General features: G+C 39.7%; 1 protein-coding gene across 2 annotated transcripts in view; it reads left to right on the forward strand.

The window, feature by feature from the left end:
* Positions 1-21478, forward strand: part of LOC140482229 (myosin light chain kinase, smooth muscle-like) — a 430871-nt gene that overhangs the window by 232353 nt on the left and 177040 nt on the right. For both annotated transcript variants that reach the window (XM_072579340.1, XM_072579341.1), the window contains one exon: positions 6749-6883. In XM_072579340.1, coding sequence (XP_072435441.1) covers positions 6749-6883 — 135 coding nt within the window. The remainder of the gene's footprint in view (positions 1-6748; positions 6884-21478) is intronic.

Raw genomic sequence — 21478 nt, forward strand, 5'->3', positions numbered from 1 at the left:
TTTGAGTTTTTTATAGAGCAGCTTGTGGTAGAGCCCGTGAGGGAACAGGAAGTTATGGATTAAATGATGTTCAATGAGGCAATCCTGATTGGGGAGTTTAAGGTGAAGGAACCCATTGGGGGCAGTGGCCATAATATGACAGAATCACCCTGCAGTTTGAGAGGGAGAGGCTTCAATCATAGAGTCATAGAATCATACAACATTGAAACAGACCCTTCGGTCCAACTTGTCCAAGCCAAGTTTCCCAATCTAACCTGGTCCCATTTTCCTGTGTTTGGCTAATATCCCTCTAGACCTTTCTTGTTCATGTATTTGTCCAAGTGTCTTTTAAATGCTGCAACTGTACCTGCATCTACCACGTCATCATTCCATGTATGAACTACCCTCTGTGTGAAAACATTTTCCCTCAGGTCCCTTTATAATCTTTCTTCTCTCACCTTAAATTTATGCCTTCCAGTTTTGAACTCTCTTACCCTAGGGAAAAATTCTTTTGCTATTCACTTATCTATGCCCATTATGATTTTATAAATCTTAAAAGGTTATTCCTCAACCTCTCATGCTCCAGTGAAAAAAGTCTTAGCCTATCCAGCTTCTCCTTATAATTCAAATCCTCTAGTCCCGGCTGCATCCTTCTGCACCCACTCCAATTTAATAATATCCTTCCCATGGCACACCTCCCAGAACTGTGCACAGTATGACAAAAGTGGCCTCAACTGCAACATGACGTCCTAATTCCTTTCTTCAATGATCTGAGCAAAGAAGGCAAGCATTCCAAATGCTTTCATTACCACCCTGTCTACCTGTAATGGAAATTTAAAGCAACTATGTAACTGAACTCCAAGATGTCTTTATTCAACAATACTCCCCAACCGCCCTTGTTCAAATTACCAAAATGCAACACCTCAAATTTAGCACAATTAAACTCCATCTGCCACTCCTCAATCAATTGGCCTGATTAATCAAGATACCTTTGTAATTGTAGAAAATCTTCTTCACCATCTACTATACCACAATTTTAGTACCATCTGCAAACTTACTAACCATGCTTCTTAAACTCTCATTCAAATCACTTCGATAAATTACAAATAACAGTAGACTCAGCACTGATCCGTGAGGGACATTGCTGGGCACAGACCTCCAGTCTGAAAAACAACTCTCCACCACCACTCTGTCTCCTACCATCAAGCTAATTTTGTATCTAATTGGTAAGCTCTCCCTCAGATATAATCATATTACAATTGAGTAAAGGTAACTACAACGACATGAGGGAAGAGCTGACCAGAGTTGATTCGAAAGGGAGCCTAGCAGGGAAGACAGTGAAGGAGCAAGGTTCGGTGTTTCTGGGATCATTTGGGAGGTACAGCAGAAATTCATCCCAAGGAAGGTGGAGATAAGATAACTAGTAATATAAAAGAAGGTTGCAAGAGTTCTTTTTAAAATAAGAGAGAGAGGCAAGAGTGGATACTGCACTTCTGGAAAATGAGGCTGGAGGGAAAGTAATAGGGAATAAAGAAATGGAGAAACTGAATAGATATTTTGCATCAGTCTTCACAGTGGAAGATCCCAGTAGCAGACCAGAACTTCAAGAGAGTTGGGGGTAGAGGTGAGTGTAATGTCTGTCACTAAGAAGAAGGTAAATAAAACAAAGAATTGTGGATGCTGGAGATCAGAAGCAAAAGCCAAAATCGCTGGTGAAACTTAGCAGGTCTTCAGCATGTGGGGGAAAATCAGAGTTAACTTTTTGAGTCTGGTGATTCTTAACCAGAACTGTTAGCAGCTAGGGAAAAGTGGTATTTATGTTGAAGTCAAAGTTGAGAGAAAAGGGAAAAGGTATGAGGATGGGTGGGTGGAGCCCAGAGAAAGAGGGAGAGTCATAGAGTGAGTACAGAAAACAGACCTTTCGGTCCAACTCATCCATGTCAAACAGATGTCTCAATCAGACCTAGTCCCATTTGCCAGCATTTGGCCCATATCCTTCTAACCCTTCCTATGCATACATCCATAGATGCCTTTTACATGTGGTAATTGTACCTGCCTCCATCACTTCCTTTGGCAGCTCATTGGCAGCGTATGTAAACGAGGGGATTGTGGATGGCCTGCACTGGCCTGATGGAATACAATGTGGAAAAGTGTGAGGCTATGCATTTTGGGGAAGAATAGAGATGTAAATTGTTTTCTAAATAGGGAAAGGCTTAAGATTCTGAAGCACAAAAGGACATAGGAGACCTAATTCAGGATTTTCTTAAGGTTAAGACGCACATTCATTGGCAGCGAAGAAGGCAAATGCACTGTTTACATTCATTTCAAGAAGGCTAGAATGCAAGAGTAGATATGTCCTGCTGAGATTGTATAAGACTCTGGTCAGATTGCATTTGGAATATTGTGAGCAGTTTTGGGCCTCATATCTGAGGAAGGACGTGCTGGTCTTGGAGGGGATGTTTACAAGAATGATTCCGCACATAAAGGGCTTATCGTATGAGGAGCAGTTGAGGATTCTGGGTCTGAATTCACTGAAGTTTAGAAGGATATGGGGGGGTTGGATTGAAACTTGCAGAATACTGAGAGTTCTGGAAAGAGTGGACATGGAGAAGATGTTTCCACAAGGAATAGAGATTAGGACCCAAGGGCACAGCCTCAGAGTGAAAGGATAACCCTAGAAAACTGAGATTAGGGGAAATTTCTTCAGCCATATGGTGGTGAATCTGTATAACTCATTGCCACAGATGGCTGTGAAGGCCAAGTTATTGAGTGTATTTAAGATGGAGATGGATAGATTATGATTAGGAAGGGGTTCAAGGGGGAGAAGGCAGAAGAGTGGAGTTGAGAAACATATCAGTCATGATCAAATGACAGAGCTGACCTAATAGGCCAAATGGCCTAACTGCTCTTATATCTTATGATCTTAAATGATAATGCGTGTGAAAATATTAAAAAAAGCAGTTTGGTTCAAAGTGCAAAACTAATGTGTAAAATTGGACAGATGCAAATAACTTTGACCCCGAATTCATATCAATGTAGCAATATAGGCAATCTCATCTCATTATTAAATACATAGTGAAATAACTCACAGAGGCTGGTATCCTGTCACCAAGTCACCCTTATTTACTTGTGGAGAGAGCTTGACACTGGTCCAGTTTCCTCAGAGCCAGCTCTCAGAGTGAATAGAACCTCTAACTGTCCTATTCTTATCTGTCAGCCAGAGCTCCCAAATTGGACCAGTTTAACAGCCCCAATCAGGGAACTCATATTCAATGATGTCTGCCTGGCTGACCTCATTGCAATCACTACCCATAGATATGCACGTGTAGTGTTACATCCTACAGGGCTATGGAACAGGAGCTGGAAATTGGGATTAAGCTGCACAATTCCATTTCTGCCAACACAACTCCATTTGATGAATGGCCCTTCTTCTGCATTTCAATCTTCAATGGCCTAAATTTTCACAGAGATGGAATGGTGCTGTGCCTTAGCCAGAATAGCATTGGAACCCCAATTCCAAAGGATCTGCCACTGAACCTACCATTTTGTCATGGAGTTTGGATGATGGGGGGAGCAGAGGAGTGGTGTAGGGAGTAGGAGAGAAATCAGGGGTGACTTGTAATACGTATAGCCATGATTCATGGAGGCAGCTTCATATGTCTTCAAACAGAAAAACTTTCATTACTGAGATTTCCAAAGCACAATTTGCGGGTATTTGACATTCGAAGCAAAGCTGCCAGGAGTTATTTGGAAAAGTAATGTTGCTTTTGGAGAGGTAAAACACTACTTTCAGAGAGAGGGCAAGGGCCCTTTGGGATAGGTCAGGTAAATATTTGGATTTGTTCAGAATAGGTATGAATATTCAGGTAAAGTGGATAAGCTGTATTCAGTCTTAAAGCTGTCATCATTTATGTTTCTGCCTTTTAAAGTTTTAGAACATAAACATCCAACCTGCAACTGTTTTCTCTTTCACTGTTTTTTCTCATGAAAATTAGTGCTTCTTGACTGCTTCCGCAGAGTGAGGGGCAGAGGTTGCTTCTGTAAGTTCAGTTTAATTACCTCCTCCAAGTGTCTTAAGGTGATCAACTATCATTCATGTGGAACTGTTAAGACAAAGGCATGTTGATATAAAGAATGAAGTACTTAAAGGAATTAAAGTTTTGACATTGCGTGTTTTTTAAAACTATTGTCTGCAACGGATACTTGGGCCGATATTTTATTTCATCTCATCGTGGTTCCTGGGCCTGCCCATTGTAGATATCGGACAAATTCATTTATAAGATGTAAGGGTTAAGAATACTTGATAGAGGGGCGTGGGTAGGCATAGAGGGTATAAGCGCACATGAGGTGGATAGAGGAATATAGGTTGATATGGAGGGTTTGAGGATCCATGAGTGTGTTGGAGGAGCATCAGTTGACATAGAGGGTGTGAGGGACCATCTGGGGTTAGTGGGACATGGGATGGCATGTGTTAGCATTAATGGGGCATTAGGAGTTTGACGGTGTGTAAGGAATGAGGGCTAGAGAGCTATTTATAGATTTGTTGCTGTTATTGAAACTATATCCAGGTCACAAAGGTAGGGCTTTTAAACAGACTGCCTAGCATCAGGCATCTGATGAGGTAGCCTCCAGACTGTTTCTGGCAGTGACAGGCCTGCCTCCAGTCAGCAGCTGCTCCAGCAATAACTCTGTGCTTCCGATTCAGGGGTCAGTCTTCAGCTCCTATTACCAACTCAGTTCAGGCAAACCTGCAAAATCCTCGTGAGTAACACTTTAGTCTGAACTTTAGTTCTGGTTGTACCTTGGTTGTGGAGGTAGAATTTCAGTCTGTTTCTCCAGGATTGAGGCTCAGACTATTGAGTTGACTAGCCTCAATTAAACATTTCCAGTCAATTTTCACCTGCTAGGAAGTGATGAAAAACCATGAGGCACAGAAACTGCCTGCCAAGACCCAGATGACTGGAGAGTACTGTAGTCAGGACTGTCTCACAAGGTGTCATAATTGGGGAAGAGAATTGACAGGGGAGACCTACATTTTCCTTCTGGTGTCTGTGAGCCTGCTGCTCCTTCTCCTGACCCTGACAAGGTTGGTCCTTAATGTCTTCCCTTGTGCACTTTGCAGTGGATTTACATACAAATTGTCTCTTCAGTAAAGTGCTACCTGGACAACCTTATCACATTCTGTCCTTGCCACTCAATACTAAAAGGACTATTTAAATAAATATTCTGTGTACTCTTCAAGGGTTATCATCCCATTACCCTAACGGCAGCTAAAACATTTTCATGAGACTTTGCCTTTACAGCAATGCTATATTTTACAATGTTGACCTGTTACAATGAGCAATTATTGTAAATTATAAGTCGAGAATCTGTTTCTGGGAAAGGACAACAGGTCAGGCAGCATCTAAGGAACAGGAGAATCAACATTTTGGGCATAAGCCCTTCATCAGGAATAATGAAGGGCTTATGCCCGAAATGTCGATTCTCCTGCTCCTCGGATGCTGCCTGACCTGCTGTGTTTTCACAGCCACACACTCTCAACTCTGATCTCCAGCATCTGCAGTCCTCATTTCCTCACTTATAATTTATAATGCAGTAATTAATATAAAATGGTCAATGCTTGATAGTTAATTGTGCATTTTATAGATAGCAATTAGTAGAGTAGCAGCCTGTTAAAGCTGAGCTGCATATTCGTCTTTGAGGTAAAATGAGGTAATTTCATGTGCATACTAATTCTGAGTATTTTCCCTTCAAATTATTGTTTTGGTTTCATAGATTTTTCAGCCTACTAGTAGCTCCGAGGAATAAAGGCTATTACTACAGCAAATATGTGTTAATAAATACTTATATTACTCGCTATCTCATGCTCTCACTTCAGTTAAAATGTGTGCCTTTCAGGATAAATTATTTATTGTGATGATTGTTAAATTGTATGGCAATATTAGTGGAAACAAGCATTCAGTTCAATGTTTGTTGGCTGTTTTTCCAAATGCTTTCATAACTTCAGCCGCACCAGAACTGGTCTGCTAATTTTGATGTGTAAGCTTTGAACAAAGTTACTTATTAGTGGAACAGTTACGGTTCAGACAGACAAAAATATAAACAAAGAAATCCCTGTTGGTCACATTTCTTGATTAATATTGATGTGATCACACGACACTACCATGTTTACTATATTTGTAGATGTATTAGTGATAATTCAGTTAAACCCTGCATTAAAATAACATCTGGGCAAATCTGTTCATGCAATAATGTTGACAACAATAATTTCTAAGCTATAGACAAGGTTTCCTGATTTTACAGCATAGTATATGATTTCACATTTCCCAAATTAAGTTGACTGGCAGACAACTTGTTTGGTCCTTTAAATTAATGCTGTGGGATATATTTGCATGAATGCTTGCTTCAGCTGAGACAGGCTGTTTAAAATAAGTTAGTTAAAGCTTCTGCTTTGAGAAAAAAAAAGTTGTATCTGACAAATTAATTAAACTTAGCATATTTGAATTCCACTTTAATTCCACTCAAGATTTTAATTATATTATTTGAATTCAGGAAGCTGTCAACTAGCTGATCTGAGGCAACTTGAACATTACTTCCTGCCAGTATTACAATGATTCCTACCCCAATACCTTATTAAAGAGAGAAGTGTTAACCAAGTAAATTATTTTTGGAATAATTGTAGGAAGGCTAAATTATACATCCAAAGCATGCAAATGTAATGAATCTATGTACAAATTATGATGGGCTGTTTTTGATTAATCGATTTAAGGCTCCAAGGAAGAGGAGGTACCACCATTTTTCACTAACGTATTGAAGGAATGCAGAGTGAGCGAGGGTGAGGATTTTGTTCTGCAGTGCTCAGTGGACGGCAAACCTCAGCCTCGGATTACCTGGCTTGTGAATGGTGAGAAAAGCATCTCCTGATGGGGATTCATAAGGAGTATATAGTTCAAGCGTTAGTCAGTTAATATTAGCCAATCTGCAAAGTTCAAAACTAATATGCACTTGGGTAGCTTATGATTTGTAAGGTTCTTTGTATAAAGCTGCTAATATATTTCTGTGAATCAATTAAGTCATTGAAATGTGTGCATATGGATATTTATTGTAGTAAAATAACTTGACTTGTTTCAGAAATTATCATAACAGGGGACGAAACATCTGCAACACAAATTCCCAGCTAGGCAAACAGAACCACAACAACGAGCACCCGAGCTACAAATCTTCTCCCAAACATTATCATAACAAACTGGCAAGTAGTTGCCAACTGATCTCCTAAAGTCATACTTGTAATGGTTGGATAACTGCAACATTGTGCCAATATTCGTAACACAAAATTGCTCCAAAATTAGTATCAATGAAGCTGCGAAAAATAATTCCAGGTGATTTAATATATGGGAGTGTTCTCATGAAATCTGTAAGTTGCATGTCAAAAATACTAATTCATAATATGGGTGTTACAACCCATTTTTCTACCTTCTTTGATTGCTGTGGAGTTACTTGTTCTGATGAAGAAGAAACTTATTTCTCAAAATCTGTAATTGGGGCATTAATGGTTAACCTTGGAAAACTTATTACATTTAGAAAATTAAGATATGCGAATAAAGTGATTTCTATCATGTGTATTCCTAGGTATCAAGTCATAGTTATTTTGTATAAGAACCATTCATATTACACATTGATAGTTTTTCACCAAATTCATAATCTTATGCTGATGAGCCATTCTTTTTCCATCCATACACCAAATCAAAAGTAATTGTCATAATTGTTCCTTTTAAATCTAGCTACAACCTTAACATCACATTCTTTAGCTTTGCCTTGAAGCTTTTCAATGTTCCATAGATTGAGATTTCCATTCAGGAAGTTCAAGTGGATAGTTAAATTACTTATTCCACTTTATTTTATTAAAAGTAATATACAATATCCTCTGATTTTTTAAATCCTTACCTACAATAGCAGTATCTCTGGATTTTCATAAGGTTTGAAGTTAGTGTAGAATTTCATCAGTTCTTAAGGTGCAGTTCTAAAACAATGCCAGAAGGAGTCTCCAGACTATTATTTGATAATTCTGCTCTTCCAGCACACAAGTCAAAAATCGGCCTTTTCAAATTCAGAATTAAATGTAACCTGTAACACCATTAATATAGCCATACCAAATGTTTAGCAATATTTATATTTATAAAACATTGTTGTTCTTTTCTTTTTATGATAATAAACCTCAAATTGAATAGGATGTATTCTTCCTAAATTCCCTATACCATGTATTCAAGTGTATGACCATTTCAAATTAATCTTGCTTGGTGTTATTTATAGCTAGTCAAGGGATTAACGCTTTAATTAGGGCAGGAATATTATCCCATGTTACACAGAAGTTATTATTCTATTATTGAAGTACAAGTATGTTTAGTTGTATTTCCCTAAGGCTACCAGGTCTCTCTTGCTGTGCCTTCTTGAGGACAATTAGAGGTTAATTATTTTGAGCAAATCATAGAATCAATTAAAGATCAGAAGAAGGGAGCTGAAAATGATGCTGGGATTCTTGAATTCAATTGAACTCTTTTCCTCAGGATGTATTGTACATTAGAAATGATTGGAATTCCTTTCTAAACCAAAATTTTTGTGGGTTGTTGAATACAACATACATATTTCAGAACTTTTATGTTTGGATTTTTAAAATTCATGCAAGTTATGTGGTCATGCCAGCTCACTACATTGTATGATGAAGGTTGCAATTACTATCCTGTTAAAGTGTGGGAACTATAGGGCCTGCTTGGTCTAGTGTGGTAGAGAAAACTCATTTCCGAGGCTAACTAAAGGGTCTCTTGATGTTAACAAGATACAGTCCATTACATGTTAGCAACTAGTCACAGCTTATGTGATTTACAATAGAAACTTTGAGATGACCAGATGTTTGGTCTCATTATTTTGGGTGAAGCATTATCTCTGGGTGAGTTAATAGTCCTGACCCTGTGCTTGACTTTCCTATTTGAGTGTGGCCATGTTGTTGAGCTTGTGATATGTTTCAATACAGAACTGGCAGCAAATTAGCAGAAGCGCCCATCAGCAAACTGTGGCGCATTATCCGAACCAGCTCATCAGGGATACCATGTGTTGAAAATATTTCATACAAGACTCTGATAACTGCATCTGTAGCTGTGCTATGAAGCTGCTTAACCTCTATCCATTGGGCTTAATAATCAGTGTGATGAGCTCAGACCTTCCATCGAATATAAGTAGAACTGTGGCCATATATTCCCATGATACAGGGAGGAAGGTGGTGGGTATTAATGATTCTTATTGCTGTGGTCTGCAGATTGTGCAGGTCTTGCAGTTAGTGATGAGATCCTTAAAGTAATTGGAGACTTCAGGCCTCCACGCTGCTGACAAAGTGTTCCTGTGTAGCAGTCCTATGACATCCTCATGAAAGCAAAACGTCGGGATACATGGGTCCTTTTCTGGTTGGCAAGTAGTAAGTGGTGGGTCACAGGGTTTGGTCCTTGGGTCCTAACTATTCACACACTATATGAATGAATTGGATGCAGTGTTAAAAATTTACTGTAGCCAAATTTACAGATGACAATAAAATAAATGGGAAAGTATGTTGCAATGAAGAAATAGAAATGAAGTTTAATGGTGCGTCCATATATGAGGTTATCCGTTTGGCCAGGGGAATAGAAAGGCAAGTTATCATCAAAATAGAGAGAAACCTCAGATTGCTTCAGTGCAAAGGGATCTGGGTGTCCTTGTGCATGAATTGCAGAAAACTAGAATGCTAGTACAACAGGTAATGAGAAAGACCAATGGAAGTTTAGCATCTTTTGCGAAATAAATAGAGTATAAAAGTATAGAAGTCTTACTGCAACTGTGCAAGGTATTAGTGAGACCAAATCTGGAGTATTGTATACAAGTTTGCTCCCATTCTTTGAAGAGGGTTGTAGTTGGAGAAATTGGAGACACTTCAGTGGAAGTACACTAGATTAATTTCAAAGATGAGGGGTTTGTCTTATGAAGAGAGATTGACAGTTCAGGCCTGTACTCACTCGAGTTTAGAAGAATTGGAGTATAAAAGATGCTAAAGGAAATTGACGAAGTAGATGTAGAAAAGGTGATTCCACATGTTGGACAATCTACAATGAGAGGTTATAGTCTTAGGGCTAGCAAATTCAAAATAGAGATGTGGAGAAATAATTTCTCTCAAAGGGTCATGAATCTGTAGAATTCACTCCTCCAGAGTATTGTGGATGCTGGGACATTGAGTAAATTTAAGGCGGAGATAAAAAGAATTTTAATTAGTAAGGGGTTAAAGAATTATGGAGTGTTGAGGTCGAGTTGAGATCACCCATGATCATATTAAATGGTGAAGCAGGCTCAAGGGGCTAAATGGTTTCCTTCTGCTCCTTGGTCTTATGTTCAAAAGGAAGAGGCCATGATCCTAAAGAGACAGGCTGAGTCCCAAAGGGACAGGTCACTATTTTAAGGAAACACGCTGTCATTTTGAAGAGATTGGTTATTTAATCATAAAGTTTGTACAGTACACTTAGTGATCCTTTGGTTCATTGTGTTTGTGCTGGCCGTGAATCATCCATCTATTCTCATCCCATTTTCCAGCATTTGGCTCACAGCCTGATATTCTTTCGTGTTTCAAGTGTTCAGCTGAATAGTTCTTAAATGTCTCGAGGTTTCTGGCCAGAACGTATCCCCAAATTACTCTGTAAATTGACCCTTCCATGAAGGGGAATAGTTTCCCCCTGCGTCTGTACCCCCCAGAACTTTGTACACTTCAATCAGCTGCCCCATTGGCTTTCTCTGCTCCAGGAAGAACTGTCCCAGCCTGCCCGGTCTCTCTTCATGGATGAAATACTCTGGCCCAGACTACATCCTGGTAAATCCCTGCTGCGTCCTCTCTGGTGCAAACACATTTTTCTTGTGTGTGTTCAAGGTTGGTGAAGGGGTAATGGATAGCAGTCTTTGCTTTTTCCATGTTCTAAACTGTAATCTGAGCACAAATCAACAATATGTACAAGTCACTTTAGCCATCCGTCTGACTATTAAACAAGTTGACTATTTATAGCACCTTTCATGCATAAAATGTCTGACTGAGCATTGGGCATTACCAAACAAAATTTGGTACTGAGCCGTAAGGATGTATTAAGGACAAAGAGCAAAATGTAGGATTGGAGTTTGGAACCTTCACCTGTTGTCCAATCCTTTGAAGTTCTTGCAGCTTGTGTAGCCAAGAAATGCATGATAAATGAACAAAGTGACCATAGCACTAGAGTATAAGGGGCCATTTAAGTGCAGGTTGTATCAAGGGTTATTGTAGTAGTATGGGACAGTGCAGTTGGAAACAAAGGTATTGAACAAGGATGTCTTGCTGCATTATACAGGGCCGTGGAGAGGCTGCACCTGGACTATTGTGCATTGTTTTGGTCTCCTCCTTTAAGGAAGGATGTTTTGCTATAGATGGAGGGCAGTGAAGGCTTACCAGATTGATTGCTGGGAATGCAGGACTGACATATGAGGAGCGATTGTATGAGTTTGGGTTATATTCAATGGAGTTTAGAGAATAAAATTCTAACAGAACTAGACAGGTTACTTGCAGGAAGGATATTTCTGATAGTGTTGGAGTCCAGAATTAAGGTTCATAGTTTAAAGCTAAGGGGTAAACCTTTTAGGACTGATATGAAAAAATATTTCTTCACCCAGAGAGTGGTTATCCTGTGGGATGTGCTACTATAGAAAGTGGCTGAGGCCGAAACATTGTGTATTTTCAAGAAGGAGTTAAATATAACTTTTGTGGCGAAAGGAATCAAAAGATATGATGGGGTTTGGGGGTGCAGGGAGTTATGGTATTGAATTGGATGATCAGCCATGATCACAATGAATGGTGGAGCAGGCACAAGGGGCTGAATGGCCTGCCCCTACTCCTATCTTTTATGATTGCATTAGTCTCTGCAGTCAAGAGCAGAACTGTTACCTGTCCAGTGCCAGGCTAAAGAGCATCATCATCCTCAGGGATGGAGAGGAGCCTGAAGTGAGGAGACAAATTAAAAAGTGAAGAATGTTTGTTTTGGAAGTGTTGCAGTTGAAGGTGAGAATATTTGAACAGTTTGCATGTAATGTTCACTTTGGTGCAGCTTAGTGAGACCACACAGTACCTCAATGAAATAGAAGGCACAAAGGGCATGTTTGGGGACAGGGGTCTTTAAACTGAACAAAGAAACAGGGTAATGACTAGTGAAGGCTTCACTTTTGGCTGAAAGTGAATAAAATAAGAGCTGAAGATGAGGTAAATATTTCTCTTATCACAATGGGGTTAGTTGATTCTGACATTGTGTCTAAGCAGTGTTGGCCGGGAGAGCCCAATGTTGTATTCAGTCCAGAGATTCCAGACTGCTGTAATGTCACAATCAGTTATGGAAGTTGTATTCAGCCAAAGAAAGTGGTATGACCTGAAGCAGCTTGCAATCTTGTCCCCCAGCCATTGTAAGCATTGCGCAAACTTAAAATTTAACCTTACAGATGTCTTCTTGGGAGGCTCAGAGAACAAGAAAGTCCCAGCCAAAGGAGTACATTTTCACTCTGGTGCGGAGAGTGTGCTAACTCTGAGGCCATAAGAGGGCACTCACAATAGGCTGGATAGTGATCACGGCACAGGAAGGCAAGTGGATCGACAGGTAATTGTTGACAACTTCCATATGATCACTGCAACATTCTAATTATCTGGAGCAGTCAGAGACAAATGTTTCTGAGTTTTTTTTTCCCTGTATTGTTGCAGGGAAACTCTTCTGCCTGTTCTGGGAGATGAATTAATTGGGAAAAGCACACATACAGTTCTGCACACGTGTATTTCTCTTTATAGGCGGAGTGGAGAGCTTGTAGTTATCATATTCCAGGCATCATGAGTATCAAGATAGGTTTGGTAGACCGTCATTCCTGCCAATCACCTTGTTATGCACACGTTTCATTCCATCTCTCAGTGCCACCTGATACTGAAGTAATCTTGTTCGTGTAATGATTCAGTTTCCACTGTACATTATAGTTGGTGCTGCAGTTCATTATTGTGATGAATCATTACCAGAATAAAGAAATTATTTAAGAAAGGTGGTAAGGAAAAGCCAGGGAACTATAGACTGGTGAGCCTGATGTCAGTAGTGGATGAATTGTTGGAAAGGATTCTGAGGGACAAGATTTGCATGCATTTGGAAAGGGAGGGACTCATTAAGGATAGTCAACATTGTTTATTGCATGGAAAGTCGTCTCTCACTAACTGGATTGTGTTTTTGAAGAAGTGACAACGAAGATGGATGAAGGCATAGCAGTAGACTTCATCTCTGTAGATTTCAGTAAGGCATTCGACAAGGGTCTGCATGGAAAATTTGTTAGCAAGGTTAGATCACATTTAATCCGGGGGAGCTATCCAGTTGGACACAAAATTGGTTTGAAGGTAGGAAACCTAGAGAGGTGGTGGAGGATTATTTCTTGTACTGGAGGCCTGTGACCAGTGATGTGCTGCAAGGATTGGTGCTGGGTCCACTGCTTTTCATCATTTGTGTAAATGATTTGGAAGTGAATACAGGAGATATAGTTCATAAGTTTGCAGATAACACTAGAATTGGTGGTGTAGTGGACAGCAAAGAAAGTTATCTCAGTGGACAATGGGATCTGGATCAGATTGGGCAGTGGGGCAATGGAGTGGCAGATGGAGTTTAATTTAGATAAATGAGAGATCGTGTATTTCAATAAGGAATTCAAGACAGGACTTATACAGTTAAAGGTAGGGCCTGGGGAATGTTGCTGAACAAAGAGACTGAGAGGTGCAGATGTATAGTTCCTTGAATGTAGAGTTGCAGGTCGACAGGGTGGTGAAGAAGGCATTTGGCATGTTTGCCTTTATTCGTCAGTATGGGAGTTGGGATAGCATGTTGCAGCTGCACAGGACATTGGTGAGGCCACCTTTAGAACACTGCATTCAATTCTGGTTGCACCTTCTGGGTGCACAGGAAGGATGTTGTTCAACTTGAGTTCAGAAAGCATTTACAGGGATGTTGCCAAGATTGGAGGGTTTGAGCTGTGGGGAGAGGCTGGATGGGCTGGGGCCTTTTTACCTGGTGACCTTATGGAGATTTATAAAATCATGCAGAGCATGGTTAGAGTGAATAGTAAAGGTCTTTTTCCCAGGGTGGGAGAGTTCAAAGCTAGAGGACATAGGTTTGTGGTGAGGGGGAAAGATTTAAAAGGGACTTGAGGGGCAAAATTTTCATGTAGAGACTGATGCATGTATGGAACGAGTTGCCATAGGAAAAAGTAGAGGCTGATACAATTACAACATTTTAAAGGCATTAGGATGGGTATATGAATAGAAAGAGTTTAGATGGATAGACTGGCAAATGGGACTACATTAATTTAAGATATCTGGTCAACATAGATGAGTTGGACCAAAGGGTCTGTTTCCATGCTGAATAACTCTATGACTCTAAGTGAAACTGAAATGTACTTGTGTGTCATCCACAATGATAAAGTACTGTTGTTGCTTCAAGTATGTTTTCATGTCCAACCTGGTGGCACTTTGGTCTGGTCAGTCTTCAATATAAGTCTTCAATTGACAGATATTGCGATACCCCTGGTCTTTTATCTGCTTCTGTCACATCTGGCTCTGCTAATTGTGGTTTACTGGCCATTGGGCCTCAGTGGATTGAGTGTATGATGTGATTTTGAGTGTAAAACCCAATATCATGGTGAGTAAGGGCTGTAGACCATTGCTCTGCGGTAAGTCCCATGCTGTTTTCCCTGCATACTTACTGATTTGTGATCAAACCTCATGAGGTGAAGTTGATATCTTTGTTTTGTTGCAGGCATCCTTGTTAGTTTCTTCTCATTTAGTAGAGATGCTAAAAGCTTGCAATTCATTCTATGACTACCTTTAGATGAAGGATGTGTTTTGAAAATCTCTTGCAAACCCATATAACTGAGAGCACCTTCTTTGTATTCAGTGCGTGCTGTATTTATGTATCTGATCATGCTGTGAAGTGTAATAGACTGGTTTGCAACATCCATTCAGTAGCTCTTGGAAGAACCAAAAATGCGAAAGATTCTCCACAGATTTGGCAGTATCCATGGAAAGACAAACACTTAATGTTTGGAGTTCAATATGGCCTCTTCAGAACAAAAGAGGTCTGGAAAAGTAATGGGTATTATGGCGTAGAAAAGGGACATGGAGGGGCAAGATGTAATTGTAAAAGTGTGACAGAGCAAAAGGCAATGGGCACACTAATGGTAGGAGAGAAGAGGGTTCTTGTGGTTCAATGGTAGTGCTGTTACCTCAAAGCCAGAAGTTCTAGGTTCAGTTGCCACCCGCTTTACCGTATCATAGCAAACGTAAACATTTTGATTAAAAATATCTCGTAGAGAAATGATAGAAATGAAGAGTTTATGTCAATGCCATGAAGCAGAAAATAGGTCAGCTCTGCTGACAGCAAATGAGACATGAGGAGTTGGGGAGAAAGGTGGTAATCAGAATGGAGGGCAGAATTCATGCTCTTAAATTGTTGAACTTAGTGTGGAATAGAGAAAGCTGTAAAGTTAGTAAGTGGAACAGCACCACATTTTCCACTAACCATCACTTCCTCCCTTTATTTCTTTAGGGTGCTCCTTTAAAAAAAACCTGCCTTTACATCATCTGCAGTAATATCTTCTTTTGTGGCTCTGTATCAAATTTTGTTTGCCAGTACCATAGTAAAATGCCCTCTGGCACTTCACATGTTAACAGCAGTATAAAAACAAGTTGTTGTTTCATGAAGCACTGATTTGTGAGACTTGAACTGAAGATTTCCATAAGATATACCCTGGAGTCAAATTCTTGTAAATTCTGAAAAAGGGAAAGGCAGGTTCCAGCATTTTTCTTTTCTGGCTCAGTGCACACAGCTTGAAAATGTTGTGTTTGGAATTTGATACTAGTGATATAAAGCTTTTGATGTTAATTCAGCTGTCTTAACTCGTCTCCAGCTACTGACTAATTGATTGCAACTATAGTCAATTTAAAAGAAATGGCACAACCATAAAGGAACAGTGAGGAATGGGTGTCAACAAATCTAAATTTTGGAAGTTGGTAGGACAAGTGGATGAACAAAAATGAAATCCTGGCTTTATCGTTAGAGATATAGAGCACAAAAGCAAGGAAGTCATGCAAAAACTGTATAACTAATTGATTTGGCCGCAGCTAGAGTATTTTTTCAAATTCCAGACACCCCACTTTAGAACAGTTATCAGTGCCTTGGCAGGAATGCAGAAGAGATTTACTGGAATCTGAACATGTATCAGGGATTCTTGGTTTATCAAACTGGGATGTAAACAAAAAGTGCTGGAGAAACTCAGCAGGTCTGGCAACATCTGTGGAGAGAGAAACAGCGTTAACATTTCGAGTCTGAGAGAAACTGGGATTGTGCACCAGAAAGTAGATTTAATAGAGCTATTCAGAATTATTTAAGGATACCTTATATAGTATATATTCTCTGAAGTCCACCTGGCTGACCTCATTGCAATCACAACAGTGCTCCTCTTCTGAGTCCAAGGGCATAAACCATTTCTTTTTTATTGTCGATCTTCCCGAGGCATTTTAGCACCAGGTCAGGTTCATCCAACTCTGCCTCTGATACAAGGAGCGTGTAACACACTGTAGCTCACCTCTTGCTTCTGGAGCATTTGGGAGGAAATTCATTCTCCTGTTCAAGTGGCAAAGGCATCAAGGTGGCGACATCTGATATGTCCATCTTCCGGAGCACCCGGAAGAGCACTCCTTTTTGACCCTACAAGCATCTGAAATATCAATGCTCCTTCAATTCTTTTCTCTTGAATTATAATAGTGCCAGTATTAGTGGTTAGCCCTTGAACCACCTCTGGTGTTCCAGTCCTGAACCCCTTGGTCTCTTTACCTTTTTCCCTTGCTGTCTCTCCTTAAAACCTAACTTTTTGACCACCCAACCTAATATTTCAGTAATTGCCTTGTTGTCAAATTTTGTGTGATATGGCTCCTGCAAAGTGCCTTGGGATATTTTATTGCCTTAAAAGTGCCACATAAATACAAGCTATTGTTGTTATATCCAAAACCCTAACACTTTCTCATGTCCAAAAGTGATCAGGTCCTGAGCTACATGTTCATGAGAAGAAGCCAGACAATTTTGGATTGGTGTCCTCACAGCTTGAAATTTAAAAGCTTCAGCATGGCTACTTTATGGTGGGAAATCAATAGATAAGGAATACCTCCCTGCCATTTTAACTAACCCTTTTGGGTTTCTACTGAAATCAGTTGGGGGTGTGAAAGTCCAATTCACAAATTTTGTCGAGAAAGGAGAGAAGTTTAGTTGAAGAATCAGATTGAATCAAGGCAAGTCAAAAGATAAAGGAGGCCAAGAGGAAAGTAGAAAGAGAACGTATACCATATAAATCATATGAGGATACATCTTTTCCAAATTTATAACAACAAAAAGAGCAAGTTAAAATCTAAAATCCTTATTTATTTGCCATGCAAGCAAACGAGAGACAGTTAATGTGTTAAATGAAAACTTGGGAGTTTAAGTCGGGATATTGTCAAAATTATATCATCTATTATCACACATACACTGTGTATGTTTAAAGCTAAAAATCACACAACACCAGGTTATAGTCCAACAGGTTTAATTGGAAGCACACTAGCTTTCGGAGCGATGCTCCTTCATCAGGTGATTGTCCGATGAAGGACCGTCGCTTCGAAATCTAGTGTGCTTCCAATTAAACCTGTTAGACTATAACCTGGTGTTGTGTGATTTTTAACTTTGTACACCCTAGTCCAACACCGGCATCTCTAAATCATGTGTATGTTTAAGCATTTTATCATACTGGAATATTTGTGGAAAAGGCTAGCAATCAATATATCCTTAGGACAGGTAATCATTATGCATCATCACTCTTCCATTGCTGGAATTGAATATTTTCATCATGATGTCCAAATCATATCAGGTAGCAAGAAAAAATGTTGGGGTGACTTGTCTGGTCGAATAAGTTGACTCCAATTACTGGGAGAACAGATAAAAGTAGGTTGTAGTAATAGTTGGTCAGGAGACACATGGGAAGATGCAGATGGTTCTGGCTGCTGTGACATTTCTCTGTAATGATTATAAGATCCACATAGTTTCTGAAAAAATCCTTTGCGCAGTTTCTTGAAAGTGGAGTTGCAAGTAGGCAGAGTGCTGAAGAAAGCATTAGCATGCTTGCCTTCATTGGCCAGTGCAATGTGTGTAGGAACTGGGACATCATCTAGCAGCTGTACGGACATTGGTGAGTTCATTTTTAGAATACAGTGTTCAGTTCAGATCTACCTGCTATAGGAAAGATGTTAAACTTGAATGGGTTTAGTTAAGATTTACAAGGATGTTGCCAAGATTGCAAGGTTTGAGCTTTAGGGAGAGGTTGAATACACTGGGGATATGTTTCCCTGGAGTGTCAGAGGCTGAGGGGTAACCTTGTAGAAGTTTATAAAATCATGAGGGGCATGAATAGGGTGAATTATGGAAGTCTTTTCTCCAGAGTAAGGCAGTCCAGAATCAAAAGGCATAGGTTTAAGGTGAGGGCAAAAATTTAAAAGGGACCTGAGGGCAACTTTTTCTCAGTAAGCAGTGTGGTTCATGCATGGAAAGAGCTACCAGAAGAGATGGTGTGGAATATGGTACAATTACAACATTTAAAAGGCGTTTGGAGAGATACATGAATAGGAAGCATTTAGAGGGGTATGAGCCAAATGGGACTCGATCTGTTTAGGATATCTGTTTGGCACAGACAAGTTGGACCTAAGGGTCTGTTTCCATGCTGTATAACTCAATGACTCTAGAACTAAGATTGGAGATCAAATAGTCATCTTTACAGCATTCAAATATATTCTTGTGTCACCATGAACAAGACTTGTCTACTATTACTGGTCACTTTTAATTTGAGATTGATTTTCTCAACCATTTGGTCTAATTTGTTTTTTCATTCATTCACGGGATGAAATGCTGGGACAGCATTTAATGACCATCCCTAATTGCCCAGTAGGGAGTTAAGTGTCAACTACATGGTGGGTCTGGAATCACATGTTGGCTAGAGCAGGTAAGGATGGCAGTTTCCCTCCCTAACTGGCATTAATGAACCAGATAGATTTTCCCCCTGACAATCAACATTGAATTCATTAGACTCTTAATTTCAGATTTTTAAAAAATTATATTAAAATTCCACCATCTGCCATGGTGGGATTCGAACCCAGTTCCCCAGAACATGACATGGGTCTTTGGATTACAAGGCCAGCAACAATACCACTGGGTTGTTGCTTCCCTACATGTTCTGGTTATGTTGCTCAGCATTTTATTTGTATTGCCTTTCAAAATGGTATTCCAGAAGACATTATAAAGGAGTTGGCACTTTCATAAATAGTGGAACAAAAGGACAAAAGGGCACAGGACAAAGATTGTGAAAGGTTAATTTAATACAGATGTTAGGAAGCATTTCCATATTGGGAGAGTGTGATCAGAAGCTGCGATTGGTTGCCAAAAGTGATTTTTTAAGCCAACACATTGAAGTCATTTAATATACAGATGCTGTAACAGGAAACACACAGTTAATATCCTCAAAGGATGAGATCAAAAGCCTACCTTGGAATTTTGTGACTTGAACTATTAACAGCTGACTTTCACCCCTCAGTTTCATTGGCAACAATGAACTAAATATTGCATGTTGATATTTACTTTTCTCTCAGCATTTAGTTCACATTTCAATTCTTAATGTATACATTATGGGGTTCAAGAAAAAACGTCTAGATACAAATGTCTTGCTTCATTTCCTTAGCACCTTAGGGAGATAGGGGAAGAAATCTGGAAGAAAATTTGGAAAGATAAGAAAGCCTGATGTTCAATCTGAAGCAAAGTGGGGAAGATACAGGCAATGTTATCTCCCACAACTCATTTCCATTCAGCAAATGGACCTGCCTCCCATTTGTGTCAGAAATCAGGCAGATTACCAGCAGGATGCATGGAGTTTCTGAAGCAACTCCTCCTTAAAGTGACAGTACACTTCTGAATATAAGGTTAAATTTGCTTACTTGGATTTTTCCTTTCCAAACTGTAGAACACATTTGTGCAGCTATGATCGAAGGCCATTCCCAGGTTTTTTGATGTTGCCCTGTAGACTGCACTGGAGGAATGTGCACAAGGAGGGGAGCTGTTGTTCCTGAGCAGCAGCAGAAGTATATTCATGATCAGCATGAAGCAGGCCCAAAAAAATGCCTGAGGAATTTGTACCACTAGCTTCACACCCAAGATCTGGGCTCAATGTACAAGGTGCATTGATGCCAAGACCAGCAAGTACATGCCTTCACCCCTGCACCTCTCTAAATTGCAGCTGGCAACACATCTCTCAGACCTCCTGTACCACGCTCCACCATTCTCTCACCTCCTTCACATCGTTCAGTTTAAGGTTACAAGGGAACACTGCCACATCTCTACTTCAGTTCCAAACAAACTTTCCTTACTTTCCTATCTGCACATCAGGTACAACACAATCTCTCTCTCAAAGTACATGCTCATTCTTCATATTCTGTGCACTTGCCTTTCAGTTTCATTACCTCCCCATCCAGGTTCCACCTTGCTTCTTCTGCACCTCTCAATATGTGCATCATATACATAAGCCTTACACATTTCCACTTCCCTTTATAAACAGTAATTCATTAACTCTTGCCCTCTCTTCCTGGAGGAAACAACACAAAACACAAGGAAAATGACCACGATCGCAGGAAGGAATTACTAACATCATTGCTGCTCTCACCCATGTAAAGCAAGAAGCTCTGCAAACTAGTGACCATTCAGAAATATGAAGACTGGAAAGTACAAATGAAAGAATACCAGAACCAGGTATCAATATATTACTTGCGATCCATAACTCACCTCAGCAAATTTCAGGCAAGCTTGACATTTTCAATCTGGATTATCAAAACTATCATCTGTATTTGACCAGCTTCTATCTGCTGTTCTTACTCTTGGCTTTTTTTTCTTTTGGGACCTTGTCAGCAAAAAGAGACTGTTGCAGAAATACCCTAAAGGAGGACAATCATTAAATATATCAATAGATTCACTATCCTTTCTTCCACCAGTTCAGGAACGGTAGCTTTCTATCATCTGCTGGGGCTATTTCAGATCAAGCACCTTATTTGTATAGAATTCATAAATCTTTCTTTGAAAACACAATGGGTTGATCAGAATACATACAGTGATGACAGCAAATTAACAATGGTCAACAAGCATGAGATTGAATTTTATTCACAAAATTGATTCATACATTAAGCACAAAGTGCCATTGGGGGCCAGCAAGCTGCAATTGATTTAGCCACATCCAATAGGAGCAGTTGAGGGACCAGACATTTCTCCACATCTCTTGGTCTTATGTTGAATATTATCCAGACCAAAAGACTAGCTGGTTGGCCAGGAAAACACATCATTAAACC

This window comes from Chiloscyllium punctatum, chromosome 10 (assembly GCF_047496795.1).
Source record: "Chiloscyllium punctatum isolate Juve2018m chromosome 10, sChiPun1.3, whole genome shotgun sequence".
Classification (NCBI taxonomy): Eukaryota; Metazoa; Chordata; class Chondrichthyes; order Orectolobiformes; family Hemiscylliidae; genus Chiloscyllium; species Chiloscyllium punctatum.